Source organism: Schistocerca serialis, chromosome 12 (genome assembly GCF_023864345.2).
Source record: "Schistocerca serialis cubense isolate TAMUIC-IGC-003099 chromosome 12, iqSchSeri2.2, whole genome shotgun sequence".
In the NCBI taxonomy this organism is placed as follows: domain Eukaryota; kingdom Metazoa; phylum Arthropoda; class Insecta; order Orthoptera; family Acrididae; genus Schistocerca; species Schistocerca serialis.
Genome location: NC_064649.1, coordinates 123,529,655 through 123,549,398, shown reverse-complemented (window position 1 = coordinate 123,549,398; position 19,744 = coordinate 123,529,655). Strand labels below are relative to the sequence as shown.

The 19,744-nt window shown below is 39.4% G+C and overlaps 1 protein-coding gene across 1 annotated transcript in view; it reads left to right on the top strand.

Moving 5' to 3' along the window:
- LOC126428160 (ras suppressor protein 1) overlaps positions 1-19,744 on the top strand; it is a 60,844-nt gene that overhangs the window by 7,318 nt on the left and 33,782 nt on the right. The window contains exons 2-4 of the mRNA XM_050090070.1: positions 9,978-10,028; positions 10,133-10,253; positions 15,548-15,666. Coding sequence (XP_049946027.1) covers positions 9,978-10,028; positions 10,133-10,253; positions 15,548-15,666 — 291 coding nt within the window. The remainder of the gene's footprint in view (positions 1-9,977; positions 10,029-10,132; positions 10,254-15,547; positions 15,667-19,744) is intronic.

Genomic DNA, 19,744 nt, shown 5'->3' with positions numbered 1-19,744 from the left:
CATCACTTATTTACGCCATTATGATTCTATATGCTTCCTTTAAGAGTGTATACCTAGCTGAATGTCCTGCACAGTTCTTAACTCCCAAAGAGTTCCCTTCAATCTGGACGGTGCAAACCTTTGTGGCCACTGCGGCATGTCATTTTTTTCATTCACTGTTTATGCTGCAAGTTAATGGTTAGGTTTGAACATTTCTTGAATGCCGATGATGTCCATTTTGTGAAGTGTCATACATATATCCCATAGACACATAATCTCTGCACCTCCCAGACATTCATTTTCTATTGCCCTACTGATGCTTGTGGTGAATCATTAGCAGCTAATATTTTTCATGTCGTAATTGTTAACAGATATAAAATGTAGACTGGCAATGGCAAGGAAAGCGTTTCTGAAGAAGAGAAAATTGTTAACATCGAGTATAGATTTAAGTGTCAGGAAGTCGTTTCTGAAAGTATTTGTATGGTGTGTGGCCATGTATGGAAGTGAAATGTGGACGATAAATAATTTAGACAAGAAGAGAATAGAAGCTTTCAAAATGTGGTGCTACAGAAGAATGCTGAAGATTATATGGGTAGACCACATAGCTAATGAGGAGGTATTGAATAGAATTTGGGAGAAGAGAAATTTGTGGCACAACTTGACTAGAAGAAGGGATTGGTTGGTAGGGCATATGCTGAGGCATCAAGAGATCACCAATTTAGTATTGGAGGGCAGCGTGGAGGGTAAAAATCGTAGAGGGCAACCAAGAGATGAATACACTAAACAGATTCAGAAGGACATAGGTTGCAGTAGGTACGGGGAGATGAGGAAGCTTGCGCAGGATAGAGTAGCATGGAGAGCTGCATCAAACCAGTCTCAGGACTGAAGACCACAACAACAACAACAACAACAATTGTTAACGCAACACTTTCAAATGAGCCTTACTAAAGAGCTTGACCTTACACTCAATGGGTTCCATTTAAATCATCTTGTGTCCTCCTACAATCACTCAATGATGACACTTACCCGTACGCTACAAGATCATCTGCAAACAGCCGCAGACAGCTGCTTACCCTGTCCACCAGATCATTTAAACATATAGAAAATAACCATTGGTCCTGTCACACTTTTGTGGGGCTCCCAGTGCACTCCTGACGATACCTTTGTCTCTGGTGAACACTCACCGTAGAGGACAACATACTGGGTTCTGTTACTTAGAAATCTTTGAGCCACTCACATACCTGAGAAGTTATTCTGTGTGCTTGTACCTCGGTTAACAGTCAGCAGTATGACACCGTGTCAAATGCTTTACGGAAATCCAGGACTATGGAATCTGCCTGTTGCCCATCATCCATGGCTTGAGGATCTAATGTGAGGAAAGGGCAAGCTGAGTTTCACACGAGCAATGCTTTTTGAAACCCTGCTGATTTGTGGACAGAAGCTTTCCCCTTCAAGGAAATTTATAATGTTTGAACTGAGAATATGTTCAGAAATCCTGCAGCAAACTTATGTTTGGAGATATTGGTCTGTAATTTTTGAGGTCTGTTCTTTCACCCTTCTTATATACAGGAGTCACCTGCAATTTTGTTTAATATTCTAGTAAAAGTTTTGTTTTACCGGAAAGACAAGGTACACCTTCTTCACTACCTCTTTAGGACAGTTGATGCATGAAATCAGAAGTAAAGAAGACCCAAACCTAAAATGGGTATAAATCTACTGTGCAGAAGTTTAGCTCTTATAGTGTAGTACAATTTGTCTAAATGACCTGTGCCGTACTTGCAGGTCAAATATGTCATGCAAAATACCTATAATTGGAAAACGAATCGAGCTTCTTGGAGTGAAGATGATTTGTTCAAATGGTTCAAATGGCTCTAAGCACTATACGACTTAACATTTGAGGTCATCAGTCCCCTAGACTTAGAACTGCTTAAACCTAACTAACCTAAGGACATCACGCACATCCATGACCGAGGTAGCATTGGAACCTGCGACCATAGCAGCAGCGCGGTTCCAGACTGTAGCACCTAGAACGACTCGGCCACAGTGGCCGGCAAAGATGATTTGTGAATTGCAGCCAGTGCTGTAATGATGTGGAGAAATTCATTGAAGACGAGTGTGTAAAATGTCTGGAAGTTTATTCTGAAACCTAACTAAAGCTGATGAACCTAGGTCTTACGGCCACTGCTCCCTGTGCGACAGAATGCTGTCCGGCAGCACTGTGGGCACGTGATGCGGTAAGGAAACTAAGTAAGTGGCTGACGATAAGAGCTACAAATGGGGAAATCACCTGACATACACTGAGCTGTCAAGTCGTGTGGTAACTCCCAATATCACGTCGGACCTCCTTTTGCCCGATGTAGTGCAGCAGCTGACCTCTAGATTATGTCCCATAAATGTTTGATGTTGGGCAATCTGGGTAGCCAATTCATTCCCTGGAATTGTGTAGAATGTTCTTCAAGCCAACTGTGACATGATGCATTGTCGTCCTTAAAAATTTCGTCTTTGTTTGGTTGCAAACGGTCTCTAAGTAGCCAAACATAACCATTTCCACTCAGTGATCTGTTCGGTTGGACCAAAGGGCCCAGTTCATTCCATTTAAACACAGTCCATACCATTATGGAGCCACCACTAGCTTGCACAGTGCCTAGTTGATGACTCGGGTCCACGGCTTCATGGAGTCCGTGCCATACTCGAATCCTACAATCAGCTCTTACCAACTGAAATCGGGATCACCTGACCAGGTCACAGTTTTCCAGTCGTCGAAGGTCCAACCGATATGGTCACGAGCCCAGGAAAGGTGCTGCAGTTAGTGTTGTTCTGAAAGCAATTGCCCTAGCCCATTGGTGCCAGATTTTGCTGCACTATCATAATGGATATGTTCATTGTGTGTCTGACATAGATTTCTGCAGTTATTTCACACAGTGTTGCTTGTCTGTTAACACTGACAACTGTATGCAAATGCGACTGCTCTTGACCGTTAAGGGGACCACACCCTGCCTATCTAACCCATGTTAATTTAGGCAAGTATTTGACCCATTTCTGAAAAAAACTATTTGATGCAGGACCTTAATATTTTTACTGTATGTTACATGATGCTAATAGAGTCAACTATAGTAAAATCTACTTTATCCATTTTATAGTTTTTAAGAAATACATTTTTAAATTTATTAACAAAAAATATTAAGTTTTTTCTGCAGAAAATGTTTTTTGTGAACTTCGTAATGGGGGAATATTACTGAATGTAGTGTCAGAGGTTGCTTTTTATGTTATGCAGAGTCTCTGAAAATTTCATTCATTTATCTGTGATAGTTTCTGATATAATAGGGCATGTGTACTGAAAATTTTAGTTTGCAGGAAATCGACTTTACAGAAAAAAACTTTCAAAATTTGTTACTTACAGTTAATTAAAACTGTCTTGCTGCATATGATGGCCCTTCTTTGGCCTCTAGCAGGTCTTTCAGCTTCTTTTTCAACTTCCTGGATGTTTGTCTTGCTTTCTTGGCCAGATGCAGACCTGTCTGCATTGGCTGTCCACATTTAATCTCAATGTTGCAGCCCAGTGATCATATTTTCAGCAGGTTTAATTCCCAGCTTTTTCAGTACCCAACACGTTCCAACATTACCACAGTTGAATGTAATAACAGCATCATGAGCTCCTAGTTTCCATGTATGCATAACTACAAATACAGTTTTAGGAAGGCAGTTCCCAATTATGCTGTTGAAACATTCATTTGGGTTCTGCGTCTGCCCATGCAGACATTTCCTTAGAAGGTCAGGATGAGCCAAGTCTCTGAAAATAGGTTTAATTGCTGTCACAACAGCAGCAGGAAGAGAATGCTGGTGAGAGTAAGATTCTCCAGATGCCTGAGCCCTATTGTATTTGCACCACGAATTTTCTCCTGATGGACACAATCCATGACATGGCTTATCAGTAGAGGACTTACGGAAGAATATGGCCCAAACATCTCTCTTCATTGCCTCCAGATTTTCTTTATTTCTCCTAATTTGCCTGCCCATAGTATACCTGCAAGTTTTCTATTTCAGTTTTAGTTAACCGACCCTGTCCGCTCAACAATTTTCCATCTTCTAATTTTTTTCCTCTCGTATCAACAGTTAGTTTTCTCAGCCTTGTTCCCAAACGTTTTTCAACATGGCCTACACATTCTGTTTTGCTAATAATGGCATCTCCATATGGTTTAGAGTTGACAGTGGGTGGGTTGAAGGTGGGTGACAGAAAAGTGGATATGGCACATAAACATGATAGGAAAATGCTCTTTAACTGCTCAAAAAATTTTTTTTCAGCAATATCCTTTTCAGAGTACTTAAATAAAACCTCAGTCTATCGAGATATGATGAAAACTGAAAATCCATTTTTTTCGACCTGAATCATGGTGTGGTCCCCTTAAGTGAAGGCCATCAGCTACTGCATTGTCTATGGTGGGAGCTAATATCTGAAATTTGGTATTCTCAGCATACTCTGGACACGTAAATCTGGATTCTTGAGGATAAAACATGTTCCATAATTCTGCAACAGATTGATGTCAATGATACAGGGCTATAATTATGTGCATCTGTCCCACGGCCCTTCTTGAAAATGGAATGATCTGTGCTATGCTTCAGTACTCCAGCAATCTATGATAAAATACTGCTGGAAGTGGAGCAAATTCTTTCACATAATTTTTGTAGGATTTCTCAGCTATCTCGTGATCCTGATGCCTTTCCACTACTAAGTGATTGTAGTTGCATTTCTTTTCCATGATCTTTTATCTCAGTATCTGCCGTTTCGACATTCATAGGTGATTGGAGGTCATCCACAGTGAAACAGTTTCGGAAGACTGAATTCAGTATTTCGGCCTTCTCTCTGTTATCTTCCAATTTGGTACCTGTATGGTCATTGAGTGACCAAATAGGTGATTTTCAACCACTTACTGATTTGTACGTAAGACCAAAACCTCTTAGTTATTTTACTGAGATCTATTGACAAAATTTTACTCCTAAAATCATAGAGTAGTTCTCTCATTGCTCTACTCACTTTTACTTGTTCAGCTTTTTTTCAGCTAGGTTTCGACTTGTGTTGTATCTGTTATGAAACTCTGTTTCTATCACAGTTTCCTGACAACTATTAAACCACAATGGGTCTTTCCCATCCCTTATCACATTCCTCAGAACATACATATTGAATGATACTTTTGATTTTTTTTTCCATTTGTGCTCCACATCTTTGTCCTCAGCACTGACTGCACAGACACTCTGCAATTTGTGTCCTGTCACTCTTGATAAGCAAAAATATTTTCCCAGCTTTGTTAACATTCCTTGTAAAAGCCGTGGTCAAGTTGCTATCACGGCCTTGTAATCACTGATATCTTCCTCTGTGTTAACTGATTCGGTTAGGCCAGGTCTGTTTGTTGCTAGGAGGTCTAACACATTACCACCACAAGTTGGTTCTCTAATAATCTGCTCAAAGTAGTTTTTGGACAACACATTTAGAATACTCTCCAATGAACCCCTCTCTCTGGCACCAGATTTTGTAGCATGAGCCTCCAAATGCCTACCTGGCAAGTTGAAGTTGCACCCTACAATGACGATACAATCAGGAATTGTGTGACTTATCGTGTAATCGAAATTAAGCGGATTTCTTTTAGTACTGTGATTCATAGGAAGAATATTAAAGTTCAAAATAGTTCAAATGGCTCTGAGCACTGTGGGACGTAACTTCTAAAGTCATCAGTCCCCTAGAACTTAGAACTACTTAAACCTAACTAACCTAAGGACATCACCCACATCCGTGCCCAAGGCAGGATTCGAACCTGCAACTGTAGCAATTGCGCGGTTCCAGACTGAAGCGCCTAGAACCGCTCGGCCACTCCGTCCGGCGAATGTTAAAGATTGTAACTCATCCACAAAGGAAGTAGCTTACAGTGTGCTTCTTTGACCAGTTCTAGAGTATTGTTGACCAATCTGAGACCCAAACCGTGTAGGACTGATAGAAGAGATAGAGGAGATCAATGGACCATAGCGATCGCGCGGTTCCAGACTGAAGCGCCTAGAACCGCTCGGCCACTCTGGCCGGCGAATGTTAAAGATTGTAACTCATCCACAAAGGAAGTAGCTTACAGTGTGCTTCTTGACCAATTCTTGAGTATTGTTGACCAATCTGGGACCCATACCATGTAGGACTGATAGAAGAGATAGAGGAGATCAACGGACCATAGTGATCGCGCGGTTCCAGACTGAAGCACCTAGAACCACTTGGCCACTCTGGCCGGCGGATGTTAAAGATCGTAACTCATCCACAAAGGAAGTAGCTTACAGTGTGCTTCTTGACCAATTCTTGAGTATTGTTGACAATCTGGGACCCAAACCGTGTAGGACTGATAGAAGAGATAGAAGAGATCAACAAAGAGGAGCATGTTTTGTCAAAGGTCATTTGGCCAGTGCGAGAGTTTGGAAGATAGGAGACGAGGTACTGGCGGAAGTAAAGCTGTGAGGACAGGGCGTGAGTCATGCTTGGGTAGCTCAGATGGTAGAGCACTTGCCCGCGAAAGGCAAAGGTCCCGAGTTGGAGTCTCGGTCCAGCAAACAGTTTTAATCTGCCAGGAAGTTTCATATCAGCGCACACTCCACTGCAGAGTGAAAATCTCTTTCTGGAGACATGCAACTGTTGAGCAACAGTTTAACCAAGGTGCTACGAACAGTGTCTCCTCAGTGACCGTTCAACAAATGTTGCCACTTATGGGCCTCCACAGCAGGTGCCTGCTGGTTCGTGCACCAATGTTGACTGCTGTTCATCAGCGATGAAGGCTGGAATTTGCACATTAATACTGGAAATGGACGTCCACTGAGTGGAAACAGGTGGCCTATTCAGATGAGTCATGTTTTGCGCTTCATTAGACAAATGGCCATTGGCGAGTAGGGTATGAAATGTCGGTAAGCAAGCACCCTGCAACAATCATCAGAAGTATTCAGGCTGGAGAAGGGAGCATTATCTACATCTACATCTACATGGTTACTATGCAATTCACACTTAGGTGCCTGGCAGAGGGTTCATCGAACCATTTTCATACTACTTCTCTACCATTCCACACTCGAATGGTGCGTGGGAAAAAGGAACACCTAAATCTTTACGTTCGAGCTCTGATTTCTCTTATTTTATTATGATGGTCATTTCTCCCTACTTAGGTGGGTGTCAACAAAATATTTTCAAATTCGGAAGAGAAAGTTGGTGATTGAAATTTCATAAATAGATCTCGCCTCATAGAAAACCGCCTTTGTTTCGGTGACTGCCACCCCAACTCGCATATCATATTAGTGACACTCTCACCCCTATTGCGTGATAACACGAAACGAGCTGTCCGTCTTTGCACTTTTTCGATGTCCTCCGTCAATCCTACCTTGTAATGATCCCACACAGCGCGGCAATATTCCAGCAGAGGATGGATAAGTGTAATGTAGACTGTCTCTTTAGTGGGTTTGTCGCATCTTCTAAGTGTTCTACTAACAAAGGGCAGTCTTTGTTTCACCTTCCCCACAATATTATCTATGTGGTCTTTCCAATTTAAGTTGCTCGTAATTGTAATTCCTAGGTATTTAATCGAATTGACAGCCCTTAGATTTGTGCGATTTATCATATACCCAAAATTTATCGGATTTCTTTTATTACCCATGTGGATGACCTCGCACTTTCCTTTGTTTAGTGTCAATTGCCACTTTTCACACCATACAGAAATTCTCTCTAAATCATTTAGTAATTGGAATTGATCGTCTGATGATTTTACTAGACGGTAAATTACAGTGTCATCTGCAAACGATCTAAGGGGGCTGCTCAGATTATCACCTACATCATTTATGTAAATCAGGAACAGCAGAGGGCCTACGACACTAACTTGCGGAACGCCATATATCACTTCTGTTCTACTCGATGATTTACCGTCTATCACTACGAACTGTGACGTCTCTGAGAGGAAATCACGAATCCAGTCACACAACTGAGATGATACTCCATGTGCACACAATCTGATTAATAGTTGCTTGTGAGGAACGGTATCAAAAGCCTTCTGGAAATCTAGGAATATGGAATCAATCTGAGATCCCTTGTCAACAGCACTCATTAGTTCATGGGAATAAAGAGCTAGCTGTGTTGCACAAGAACGATGTTTTCTGAATTGGTGATGGTTATGTATCAATAAGTCATTTTCTTCAAGGTGCTTCATAATGTTCGAGTACAGTATATGCTCCAAAATCCTACTGCAAATTGAGGTCAGTGATATGGGTCTGTAATTCAATGGGTTACACCTATTTCCTTTCTTGAATATTGGTGTGACCTGTGCTACTTTCCTGTCTTTAGGAACAGACCTTTCGTCAAGTGAGCAGTTGTTTATGACTGCTAAGAAAGGCGCTATTGTGTCTGCATACTCTGAAAGGAACCTGATTGGTATACCATCTGGACCGGAAGACTTGCCTCTCTTAAGAGATTTGAGTTGTTTCGCAACACCTAAGTCATCTACTTTTATGTCACTCATGCTAAGAGCTGTTCTGGTTTCGAATTCTGGAATATTTACTTCATCTTCTTTCATGAAGGAATTACGGAAAACTGTATTTAGTAACTCCGCTTTAGTGACACACTATCATCGGTAACATTTCCGTTGCTTTTGCATAGTGATGATTTTGACTGTTATGGTGTTGGGAATGTTTTCGTAGCATTCCCTGGGTGATATCATCATTCTCGAAGGTGCAGTGGATCAACGTAAGTCTGCATCTATCCTGGGAGACCGTGTACACCCCTAAATACAGTTTGCTTTTTCTCAGCACAATGGCATCTACCAGCAGGACAATGCCACAGGTTACACAGCTCGGATTGTACATGTGCGGTCTGAAGAGCACCAGGAAGAGACTTCCGTACTCTCCTGACCATTAAACTCTCCAGATTTAAACCTAATCGACAATCAGTGGGACTACATCGATCGGGCTGTTCGTGCCGAGGATGCTCAACTGAGAAACGTAGAACAGCTGGCCGCAGCGCTATAGTTGGCACGGTACCACAACCCTGTCAGTAGCTTCCAGAACACCATTGAGTGCCTTCTTGCACATCTTGCTGTGGTCCACACTGCAAAAAGTGATTATTCAGGCATTTGACAGGTGATCACATTAATGTGACTGTACAGTGTATAATACTGCTTGTTAAAGTAGTCATTGTCTTCATCATTATCTTCATCTTCCCTTTGTGGAGAAGGCTGCCCAATGTCTTCCAGAAACCATGTTGTCCTCAGACTTCAGGCACGTCACAATCCACTGAGCTTGTAATCCGAGGCACTTCTAGACAGATGATTTTGGTGCATTCTTGGCAAATGGTTACACCAGTTGACTTTGTTTTTTAATATTACTTCTCAAATAAAAGATCTGTAGCTCTCATCTTATTTGTGTATTTCATATTTTGTCCATCGGTATGCAACCTTCGACTGCCTTGACAAAATTTCACCTCGACTAATGTAATTTTCCCTGTGTCTTTCTTAGAAAATACCCATATCTCTGTTCGGTATAAGATTACTGGTTTTGCCGTGGCTTTATAAAGCTTCAGTTTTGTTCCCATTCTGGTTTTGAATTTCAGAGTTGTACAAATTGTTCTAGATACACGTATGTTTAAATTTGCGAAGTTTTATTACTATGTTGTGATCTGTTGTTGAGGCTATGTCAGATGTGAGCTACTGCCCCAGTACTTATCTCAATTTTGGATCTTATCATGTTTTTCTGAAGAAATACAATTACTTTCCATTTATGTGGAGACATTATCAGTCAATGTTCTTGTGTTATGTTTAAGGTTTATAACCCATTGTGTAAATTATCTTCTGTATGTTGGACAATAACTTCATCATCAGCATATAAAATACTACTTAATCTACACATTAGAAAATCTATTCCCATCTCATTACAACCCAATCAACATGTTAACATTTTTAAACATATACTCTAATAATAGACATTATTTATTTTTGATGTTGCAGTTAATATGGTAAACATCACGAGACTGACTCTCAGCCATAACAAAATTCAAGGTACTTATGATTACTTTCTATATTTGCCTTTATTCTGTTTTAATTTTTTTTAGTAAGCATATGGCAATAACTACAAATTTTTTTTGTTATTTCTTACGTTGCAGCTGTACCTCCAGGCTTAGCAAATATGGTTAATCTGGAAATCCTAAATTTATTCAACAACCAAATTGAGGAATTGCCAACATCCTTATCATCAATGCCAAAACTGAGAATTTTGAATGTGGGGTAAGTTCTTTCATGTTCCATGTTGTTATGAACAATCACAGTTCAAAAAGCAACAACATACCTAAGTATGAGAAATAATGATCAATATATATAGTTTGGAGAAATTTTGACACTATTTATCGCTCAGTTTTCAGCGTGGCACAGAAAGGAGTCACACATTCAGCTACACAAAAATCGTTGACCACTTATCCAGACATGTGAAGAAGCTAATGAATAATAAAATTGACTTCAAACACAACGTGAAGTCATACCTTTCAACCTTTCAACCAGTCATTATACTTGACAAATCATTATCCTGCATATAAGAATTTCTGAAAGTGTAGAACTATAATGAATGTGTGTGGGTGTGCAGGGAGGTGGGGGCATGTTCTAATATGCTGTACTGGGAGTGTACATCACTTTTGTAAACTAACTGGAGGAGCAGGAGCTCACAATTATCGTCCATGGGACTTGCAGATAATTGCGAGGAAACATTGGGACCATTTATGGGCAGCTAAAGATGTACATGAGATATAGTAGGGCAGGCCATAAAATTAGGAACTATAGAAAAATGGTTCACCCCAATTTATAATCCTCCTGGCAGTAAATTGACAAGAAATTTCTATGCAGAATATAATTCAGATAATCACAATCATACTCTGTTCCTTGTTATTCTGCAATGACTAAACAAAGTGATTTTCTATTTATCTCTTCTTAACACTGTAGCAGGGTGTTAAAGAACTGAAGCTGATTTTGCTTTGTTATAAAGACAGCCAATGTGATCATGAGATGCAGAATATATAGACAAACCTGTATGAACACTGGTCTCATTCTGCATTGTTTTACAGTTATTGCTTGATTTCTCATAAGCTGATTTTTGAAATAATCACCCACGCATATGGGAGGTATTCCACTGCCTTTGGCTTTTCCTCCTCTTTTTCCTCTTTTCTAAAGGTTATTCCACACTGCAGCCTTCATTCAATCTGACAATGGCAAGTGGAGTACCCATTCTTGTGAAATATGGTACAGAAGTGCAACATGTCCTCAGAAATATAGGTACAAATTATAGGGAAAAGATGGGTAATATACAATATGTACATGAATCAAGAGAGAACAATGAGGATGTATACTAAGATTAAAGAGGGATAAGGCAAAGGTGGAGTCTTTCACCCCTCTTGTTCAACATATAAATCAAGGGTGGATGATGATGATGTCCCATACTCCGAAGAGTGTAGGGAACAATCCAGGAGACCCGCACCGCCGACTAGGCTAGGTCGTAGCGGAGGTGGTTTGCCATTGCCTTCCTCCAACCGTAATGGGGATGAATGATGATGATGAAGACAACACAACACCACCCAGTCATCTCGAGACAGGGAAAATCCCTGAATCCGCCGGGAATCGAACCCAGGACCCGGTGCGCAGGAAGCAAGAACACTACCGCAATACCACGAGCTGCAGAGTGGGATTATTCGTAAAATTCAGGGTGGAAGGATACCGATGATAAGATTTACTGATGACATTGTTATCCTTAATAAAAATGAAGAAGAATTACAGGATCTATTGAATGGAGTGAACAGTTGACTGAGTACAGAATGTTGATTGAGAGTGAATCAAAGAAAGATGAAAGTAATGAGAAGCAGCAGAAATGAGATTAGTGATGAACTTGAAATCATATTTGGGGAACACGAAGTAGGTGAAGTGAAAGAATAGGCTACTTTCCTATGTTAAAAATACAGTTCAGATTGTTGTTATTCTGAATTATAACATTTAAATGGCATTTATGGTCAATGTTATCACAAAATATCTATTATTTTTATGTAATTAAAGATAAAACCATTAAATATCAGGATCTGGTCACGTAATCGAAAACACTCTGTTATTGACTGATGCTAAGGTGATGTCACAGGCTAGGAGTAAGATGAAGCTATATGAGTGTTACAGGAGTGTTAGCCAAATTTACAAGGTTTTTACATACTTTTTCTGCAAACATTTTAGCTATTTGGTGATGGAAAATGCAATTGCAACTTTTAAGTAACTGTAGAAAGGAATTTTGTGAACACTGATAGCGGAAACCTTGTGCGCAAGTTAATGTGTGTATGCTCCATCCATTTAAAGCAGCGATATGTGCAACAACAGACATTCTGCAACATCATTTAACTTGCTCAGGTCTAAGGAATTGTGGAATTTTTGTAAATGGATCTGTATATTATAACTAGGTTGCTGACTATCGGTCATGAGCTGTGACCCAAAGCACAATAAAATTATTCTTGGCAGAACTTAGTGCTGATTTCCACTGTGGAAGACACTCAGCAGAGAACATATTTCTAACAGGTGTTTGGTGGTGCAACGGATAACGCATACAACTTCAGAGAAAGAGGTCACAGGTTTGATTCCCAGGAGGATTCCAAATTTTTAAGGTTTTACGCAATATACGAAAATAGCGTTTCGATTGTGGGATTTATTATTTGTAGCTTCACATTAGTCTTAGTCTGTGAAACGGACAACGAAGGATAAACGCATTTACTTTGCGAACAAACAATTCACTTTTTTGGAAAGCATTGCTAGTACTGAAGATATCGCCATACACCCTCACTACAATGAGATGTAGGAGAGTGAGGTTATATAGAGAGATATAAAGCATGTACAGCATACAGGTGACACAAATGTAAGGGCTGCGGTGTTTGTAAGTGTAAACTAACATTGGTGTCTGAAGCAGATGTACTTCATCTTGATGTAAGATGATGAAACTACAAAAGTTTAAACAGGTAAGGATCCTAGATGGACAATATGAAGATGAAAACATTGTTTCTCATAAACTAAAAAGTGTATGGTCACACTAACTAGAAAATATCTGTTTGAACGTGAAGAGTGTGAACGGGGATTGAAAATGTAAACACATGTAAACAGCAAGAAAAACAGAATAATATTCTGAAACTTTGAAACTTGAAACTTCGTGACAGATTAAAACTGTGTGCCCGACCGAGACTCGAACTCGGGACTTTTGCCTTTCGCGGGCAAGTGCTCTACCATCTGAGCTACCAAAGCACGACTCACGCCCGGTACTCACAGCTTTACTTCTGCCAGTATCTCGTCTCCTACCTTCCAAACTTTACAGAAGCTCTCCTGCGAACCTTGCAGAACTAGCACTCCTGAAAGACAGGATACTGCGGAGACATGGCTTAGCCACAGCCTGGGGGATGTTTCCAGAATGAGATTTTCACTCTACAGCGGAGTGTGCGCTGATATGAAACTTCCTGGCAGATTAAAACTGTGTGCCTGACCGAGACTCGAACTCGGGACCTTTGCCTTTCGCGGGCAAGTGCTCTACCAACTGAGCTACCCAAGCACGACTCACGCCCTGTTCTCACAGCTTTACTTCTGCCAGTATCTCGTCTTGTACCTTCCAAACTTTACAGAAGCTCTCCTGCGAACCTTCTAGAATAATATTCTGTTTTTGATTGGTGTGGTGAAATTTTGTGATTGTGATTTAATTATCACATGAGCGGACTGTTGAATCGTTTTACATGTAAGTTAAAATGTTCTTTCGGGTTAGGTTCAAACCAGCAAGTGGTAGATTTCAATTCATAAAATTTGATGGTCTAACGCTCTAACAACTGAGCAGCTGAACAATTGTGATGTAGTTAATTAAGATGACAATTTTCATTAGGAGTTTAGTTCCGTTGAATGACACTATCCTCCATTGTAATAGTGGGAGAGTGTATCTTGGAGGTAAATTAATGTTATTTGCAACACATGTTTAATTAAGGTAGTGAACTTGTGCGTCGACGTGGTGGCAGTTTGCCGGTATAGCGCAACCACATTCTATGCGTTTTCTCATTCTCTGGAATGCTCAAAAACAACTTTTCAGAAGTTTTTAAAGACGTATTTGTACAGTATGATACTACACACAATTTGTAACCCATTTTCTAAAATATAAATTCCAAAACAAGACATCACTGTGAATTACCATTATTACAGTAGGAACAGCAAGCTAGCCAACATCACAGGCATCACATGACTCAAATGGAATGTTTTAGCAGGCATTCCGATTATTTGAATTGCATTTCCGATTTTATATTAGAATACTGAAACTCAAGAGAGGGTGGGGAGAGGGGGGGGGGACATGTTAGGAGTATAAAACAACATATCATTTAAGACAATTTCGAGAAAACAGTCAAATACCTTATTCTACTACCTTGGAAGCAAAATTACCAATGGCAGACTAGCATAGGCAAAGTGGGCATTCTTGGCTAGAAGAAGTCTGATGATGTCAGATATCGGCCTTAATTTGAGCAAGGGATTTGTGAGACTGTACCTTTGGAGCACAATATTATACATTAGTGAATTGTGGGCTGTGGGAAAATTGCAAGAAGAGAATCAAAATGTCTGATGGTGTTACATAAGTATGCTGAAAATTAAGTAGGCTGACAAGATAAGAAAGGAGAAGGTCCTCTCCATAATTGACAAGGAGAGCAATGTGTGGAAAACACCGACAGTAGGACGTTAGAGGAAGTGTTAAGGCATCACGGATTTACTTCCACGATACTAGAGGGAGCCGTCGAAGGCAAAAACTGTAGAGGAAGACAAATGATTAAAGATGTTTTATGTAATTGCTTCTGTGAAATGAATAGGTTTTCACAGGAGTGGAAGTTGTGGCAGACTACAGCCATGAATATTTTGGAGTCAAAGGAATGGAAAGGAAACAGGGTGGGAAAGAGATAGGGAGGAAATAATGACTTCAAGCTATGGCAATCCAATGGCAAGAGTTGAAAATTCGTGGCAGACTCTTACTTGAACCTGGTTGCTCCACTTCTCTAGAACAGTTGCCTTAACTGCCTTGGCTATCCAGATGTGCTTTCTGTCATACCCAAATTCCCAGCTTCTCACATGTCGCACTACAACCATCACCACCCATTAACCCCTTAGTTGCAGATCTGTGATTCCCATGGAAGTTCGGATGTTGGTTGTGCATCTGCATTGCAACTTTTTCGTCAACCAGGCAGTGCATTCATAGAATTGTAAATGTGAGGGGTGTCTGGTTTGTTGGACATAGCCGACAGAATGAACACTACTCAACTACTCATATCTATAAGCATACAGCCAGCCAATCTGAAGACTGACGACCTACGTTCCTATCCCCTTATGATCCATGCTATTTAAAAAAAATAAAAAAATAAAAATTGTTTCCTTTACCAAATACTGTGGGGTGATTTGTAGTGTACAAGTAGATGTGGATGTGAATTTTCTCCTACAGTAAATTTGGAAATTGTTGAAATGTGCCATTAAGTGAATAGAGTTATTTGCGTCTGTTACAGAATGAATCGTCTGGATTCGCTACCACGCGGGTTTGGTGCATTTCCAGTGCTGGAAGTTCTGGACCTCACGTACAACAATCTCAATGAAACTGTCCTTCCTGGGAATTTCTTCAAGCTTGGTAAGTAATACCGTGTGTGCTTCATAAAGGCTAGGGAGCACATACAACAACATAAAGTGGTGCCAGATGTTTGAAACTTTCAGAAAAATAGGTATGCACTAACGGGAAAGCCATTTAATCTATACTATTATATAAAAGCAAGACGTTGTTCAATGTTGTTGCCAAATATATAGAAATGTTCTTGACCAATTTACTTCAGATTTTTACTCGATACTCTAATAAACCTTCAGGTGGACATAGTCTACATTTTTGGGGGAAGCAGTAAAATCATCGAAGTTCTAGACCAAGTTACTTCATATTTATACACAGTACTCTAATAAACATTTGGATGGACATATACTACATTTTTAATATATTTTATATATAAATGTGTGTAGCTGTGCGACTATATAAATACAAGTCATTGTTTAACATTGTAACCAAATACCTGAAAGATCTTGACTGATTTTCTTGAAATTTTTACACTATTCTCTAATAAATGTTGGCTTCATACTTTTTTTAAAAATATATATGGTACAAAATATATACCTAAATTTTCTTTACTATTCAGAAAGAGGTTGATGTTTCACCTTGTTACCGAAAGACTCGGATGTTATTCTCAGATATTATCTGACCACTTTACTTCAGATTTTTACACAATACCCTAAAAGAGGAAATGTTGATAGGAAAAAATCTCAAAGTTTTTGACTGATTTATTTCAGATTTTTACCTGATACTGTAATAAACATTCGTACAGACATAGCATGTATTCTTTTTATACAACAATGTACAGGTTGTCCGTTAAAACTGACTGCGAGAAAGAAATGCTGTGCTGTCAAAATGGGTGGTTTCATTTTCTTCCTTGCAGTCAGATTTACATAAATGAGGGATATTGTATTCATGACTTATCAGCTAATGATTAGAATACCAAATCACAGTTGTCCAAAACTTTCTGATCCTACCCATCTGCAGACTAAACTTATGGAAAATAGTGTCAATGAAGCTACTATCCTCACAGATTTAGCATCAGGAGAGGTTTCTCTTACCCTGTGTACCATTTATCCCAACTGATTTACCTGTTTACTTTAAGTGACTTCAGTTCTCAGTCAGAGATTTGCTGGTAATAGCAATAAAGATGGCTCAAAGTCAAGTCAGTGAGGCTGGGGGGGGGGGGGGGGGGGATGGACAGAGAGAGGGATAGAATGAGGAGGAAATGGACCAAAGGGGGGTGGGGGAGATGGGCAGAGAGAGCAGGAAGAAGGATATTGGGGCATAAATATTTAGCAATTGCGAAGCATTGCTGGGTTCACTAGTATACAGTGTGTTCAAGAATTGAAAGGAAACAGTAGGAATTAAAAAGCAAAAGAGAAGTCCTAAGATTAAAAAGTGCAGAAGGTGAGGGTGAAATCTTTCACTTCCGTCTGTTTGCCAAAGAATCAGGAAAAAAAAAAAATATGTAAAAAAAATAAAGAAAGGCTCAAATGTATGATTCAGGGTTGATGTTTCACATTATTTTATTATCTGTATGATAATTTACAGTCGGCTAGTGATAGTGATGTACTCTATTTAGTTTTGTTTAGAACTGTATTAAGAGAAATTGTTAGAACAGTGTTTGGTTTGGTTTTGGTTTACTTTAGGGCGCAAGAAACAACTGGGGCCCTACACGCCTGTTAGAACAGTGTGTAATGGTATAATCGAAGTGAGCTGATCGTTAGTTTTGAGAGGGTTGACAGCACTCATTGGAAAGTCCTAATTTCATTCATTCTGGTAACCTGTTTCAGTTTTCTGAAAACTGTTTAACTTGAAAGATATTAGTAATTAAAGATAGGCCACACTCAAAATTACGTTGCCATTTGAGCTATTATGCTTGTTGGATTTAACATTATATTTTTGTGAAACAGATAATAATCTTCTTCATTATTCAGTGAAGCCTCTAATTAAGAATTTGCACAAATTGCAAAATTTCAAAAATGGCGATTTTACGTGTAAGTCAATTATCTACCAAAGAGTCATACAGTATTCAAATCAAATAGTACCGTGAGCATCTGTACTTTTTTAAGCAGCTATCTTTTAGTTAAATCAAATCATTGTTGGAACTTATCGATCATCAACATGTAAATGTTTGCCTTTTAGTTTTATAAACTAATATATAACATCTGAGTTCACAAAAATATCTGTACACCAGTCTATATATACTACCACCACACCCTCCCAAAAATCATCAGTCCACACCCTGTAATCACACGAGTAAAATCTGTCAATTGAGATCGCGTATTGCAATCACCTCACTAATATCTCCATGTTGCTCATGTGTTACATTATGTGATTGTGGCAGTCATTGTGGTACCATCTTGTAGCAACTATTCTTTTTTTTATTTGTGTGAGTTTGCACCCAGAAAAAATCTGATAACATCTCTCTTAGTGTAACAATGAAAACAGTCAATTTTTGACAGTATAATCTAATTGTATAGATAAAAAATGTACTCACCAAGTGGCAGCAGAATACGCATGTAAAAAAAAGTTGTTATTATGCAAGTTTTTGGAGGCAGTTGCTCTTTCTTCCAGCAGAAGTGTTGAAGAGGAAGAAACAGAAATGAAGGAAAAGGACAGGAGAGATCTAGGAAAAAGAGTAGATTTCAGAAAAGTCACCCAGAACTGCGGGTCAAGGGGGACTTACTGAACAGGATGAGAAGGAAAGACTCTTTCCTTCTCATCCCATGTGGTAAGTCTACCCTGACCCACAGTTCTGGGTGACTTTTCTGAAACCTACCCATTTTTCTAGATCTCTCCTGTCCTTTTCCTTCATCCATCTTTCTTCTCCTTCAACCCTTATACTAGAAGAAGGAGCCACTAGCTCCAAAAGCTTGCATAATTATAACCTTCTTTTATGTGTGTGTTCTGTTGCCACTTGGTGAGTACATTTTTTATCTATCCAATTACATCTCTGTTAGTGTGTGTGATGAAATTATGTAGGCATGGTATTATTACCGAGCTGCTGCCTGGTAAGCACAAAGCCAACATCTGTATGAAAGTTCACGTCCACTCAGTTCTCATTGTAATAGTGAGGTGTACAACAGTCAGCAGACCATATTCATATGGGTAACATTAATGTATGTAAAAAATACTGGCTCGGAAATCTGCACAATAATACCATATAGTAATTCATTGATTTCTTTGTGGTATGCAGACCAATATGCTCACTGTCCCTTATAACCACAGATGATAATTGATTACCAAACAAAGAGAGTATATAAAATGCTGCCTGCAGTAGCAAGGAAAGCATTTATCAAAAAGAGAAACTGAATATGAAATTAAATGTTAAGAAATCTTTTCTTACTTATGTGTTTGTGTGAAATATGTCCGTGTACAGAAGTGAAATGTGGACAGTAAAGAGTAGTAGTAGCTATTGAAATTTGGTTCTGCAGTAGAATTCTGAAGACTGAATGGATATAAGTAACTAATGAGAAGGTATTGAATCAAATCAGGGAGAAAAGAGATTTCAATGTGACTAAAAGAAGGAATTTGTTAATTGGAGACACCATGAGATATAAAGGAAACATCAATTTAGTAACGCAAGATGTGTGTGTGTTTGTGTGTGTGTGTGTGTGTGTGTGTGTGTGTGTGTGTGTGTGTGAGAGAGAGAGAGAGAGAGAGAGAGAGAGAGAGAGAGAGAGAGAGAGGGGGGGGGGGGGGGTGTTAAATCATAGAGGGAGACCACGAGATGAATACAGTAAGCAGGTGTGATTGGATGTAGGCTGTGGTAGTTATTCAGAGATGGAGAGGCTTGCACGAGATAGAGTAGTGTGAGGAGTTGCATCAAAACCAGTCTTTGGACTGAAGATCACAACAACACTGAACTGCTCAATATTGGTATTTGTTTGTATTTATTAGTGTGAATAAACCTTCATGTGTGCTCTGGAGAAGTGTATTTGCATGGAAATACACCACGTGCGAATATAGGCTGCACCTAATCTTTTTATATGAGATTATAGTTAAAAGTAAATCTCAAATATAGGCCACACTATTAAATTAATGAGAAAATTCAGTTAGATGTTACCTGAAGTGCATCTCTCTCCCTCCCCTTCTTCAGCTCCCTCAT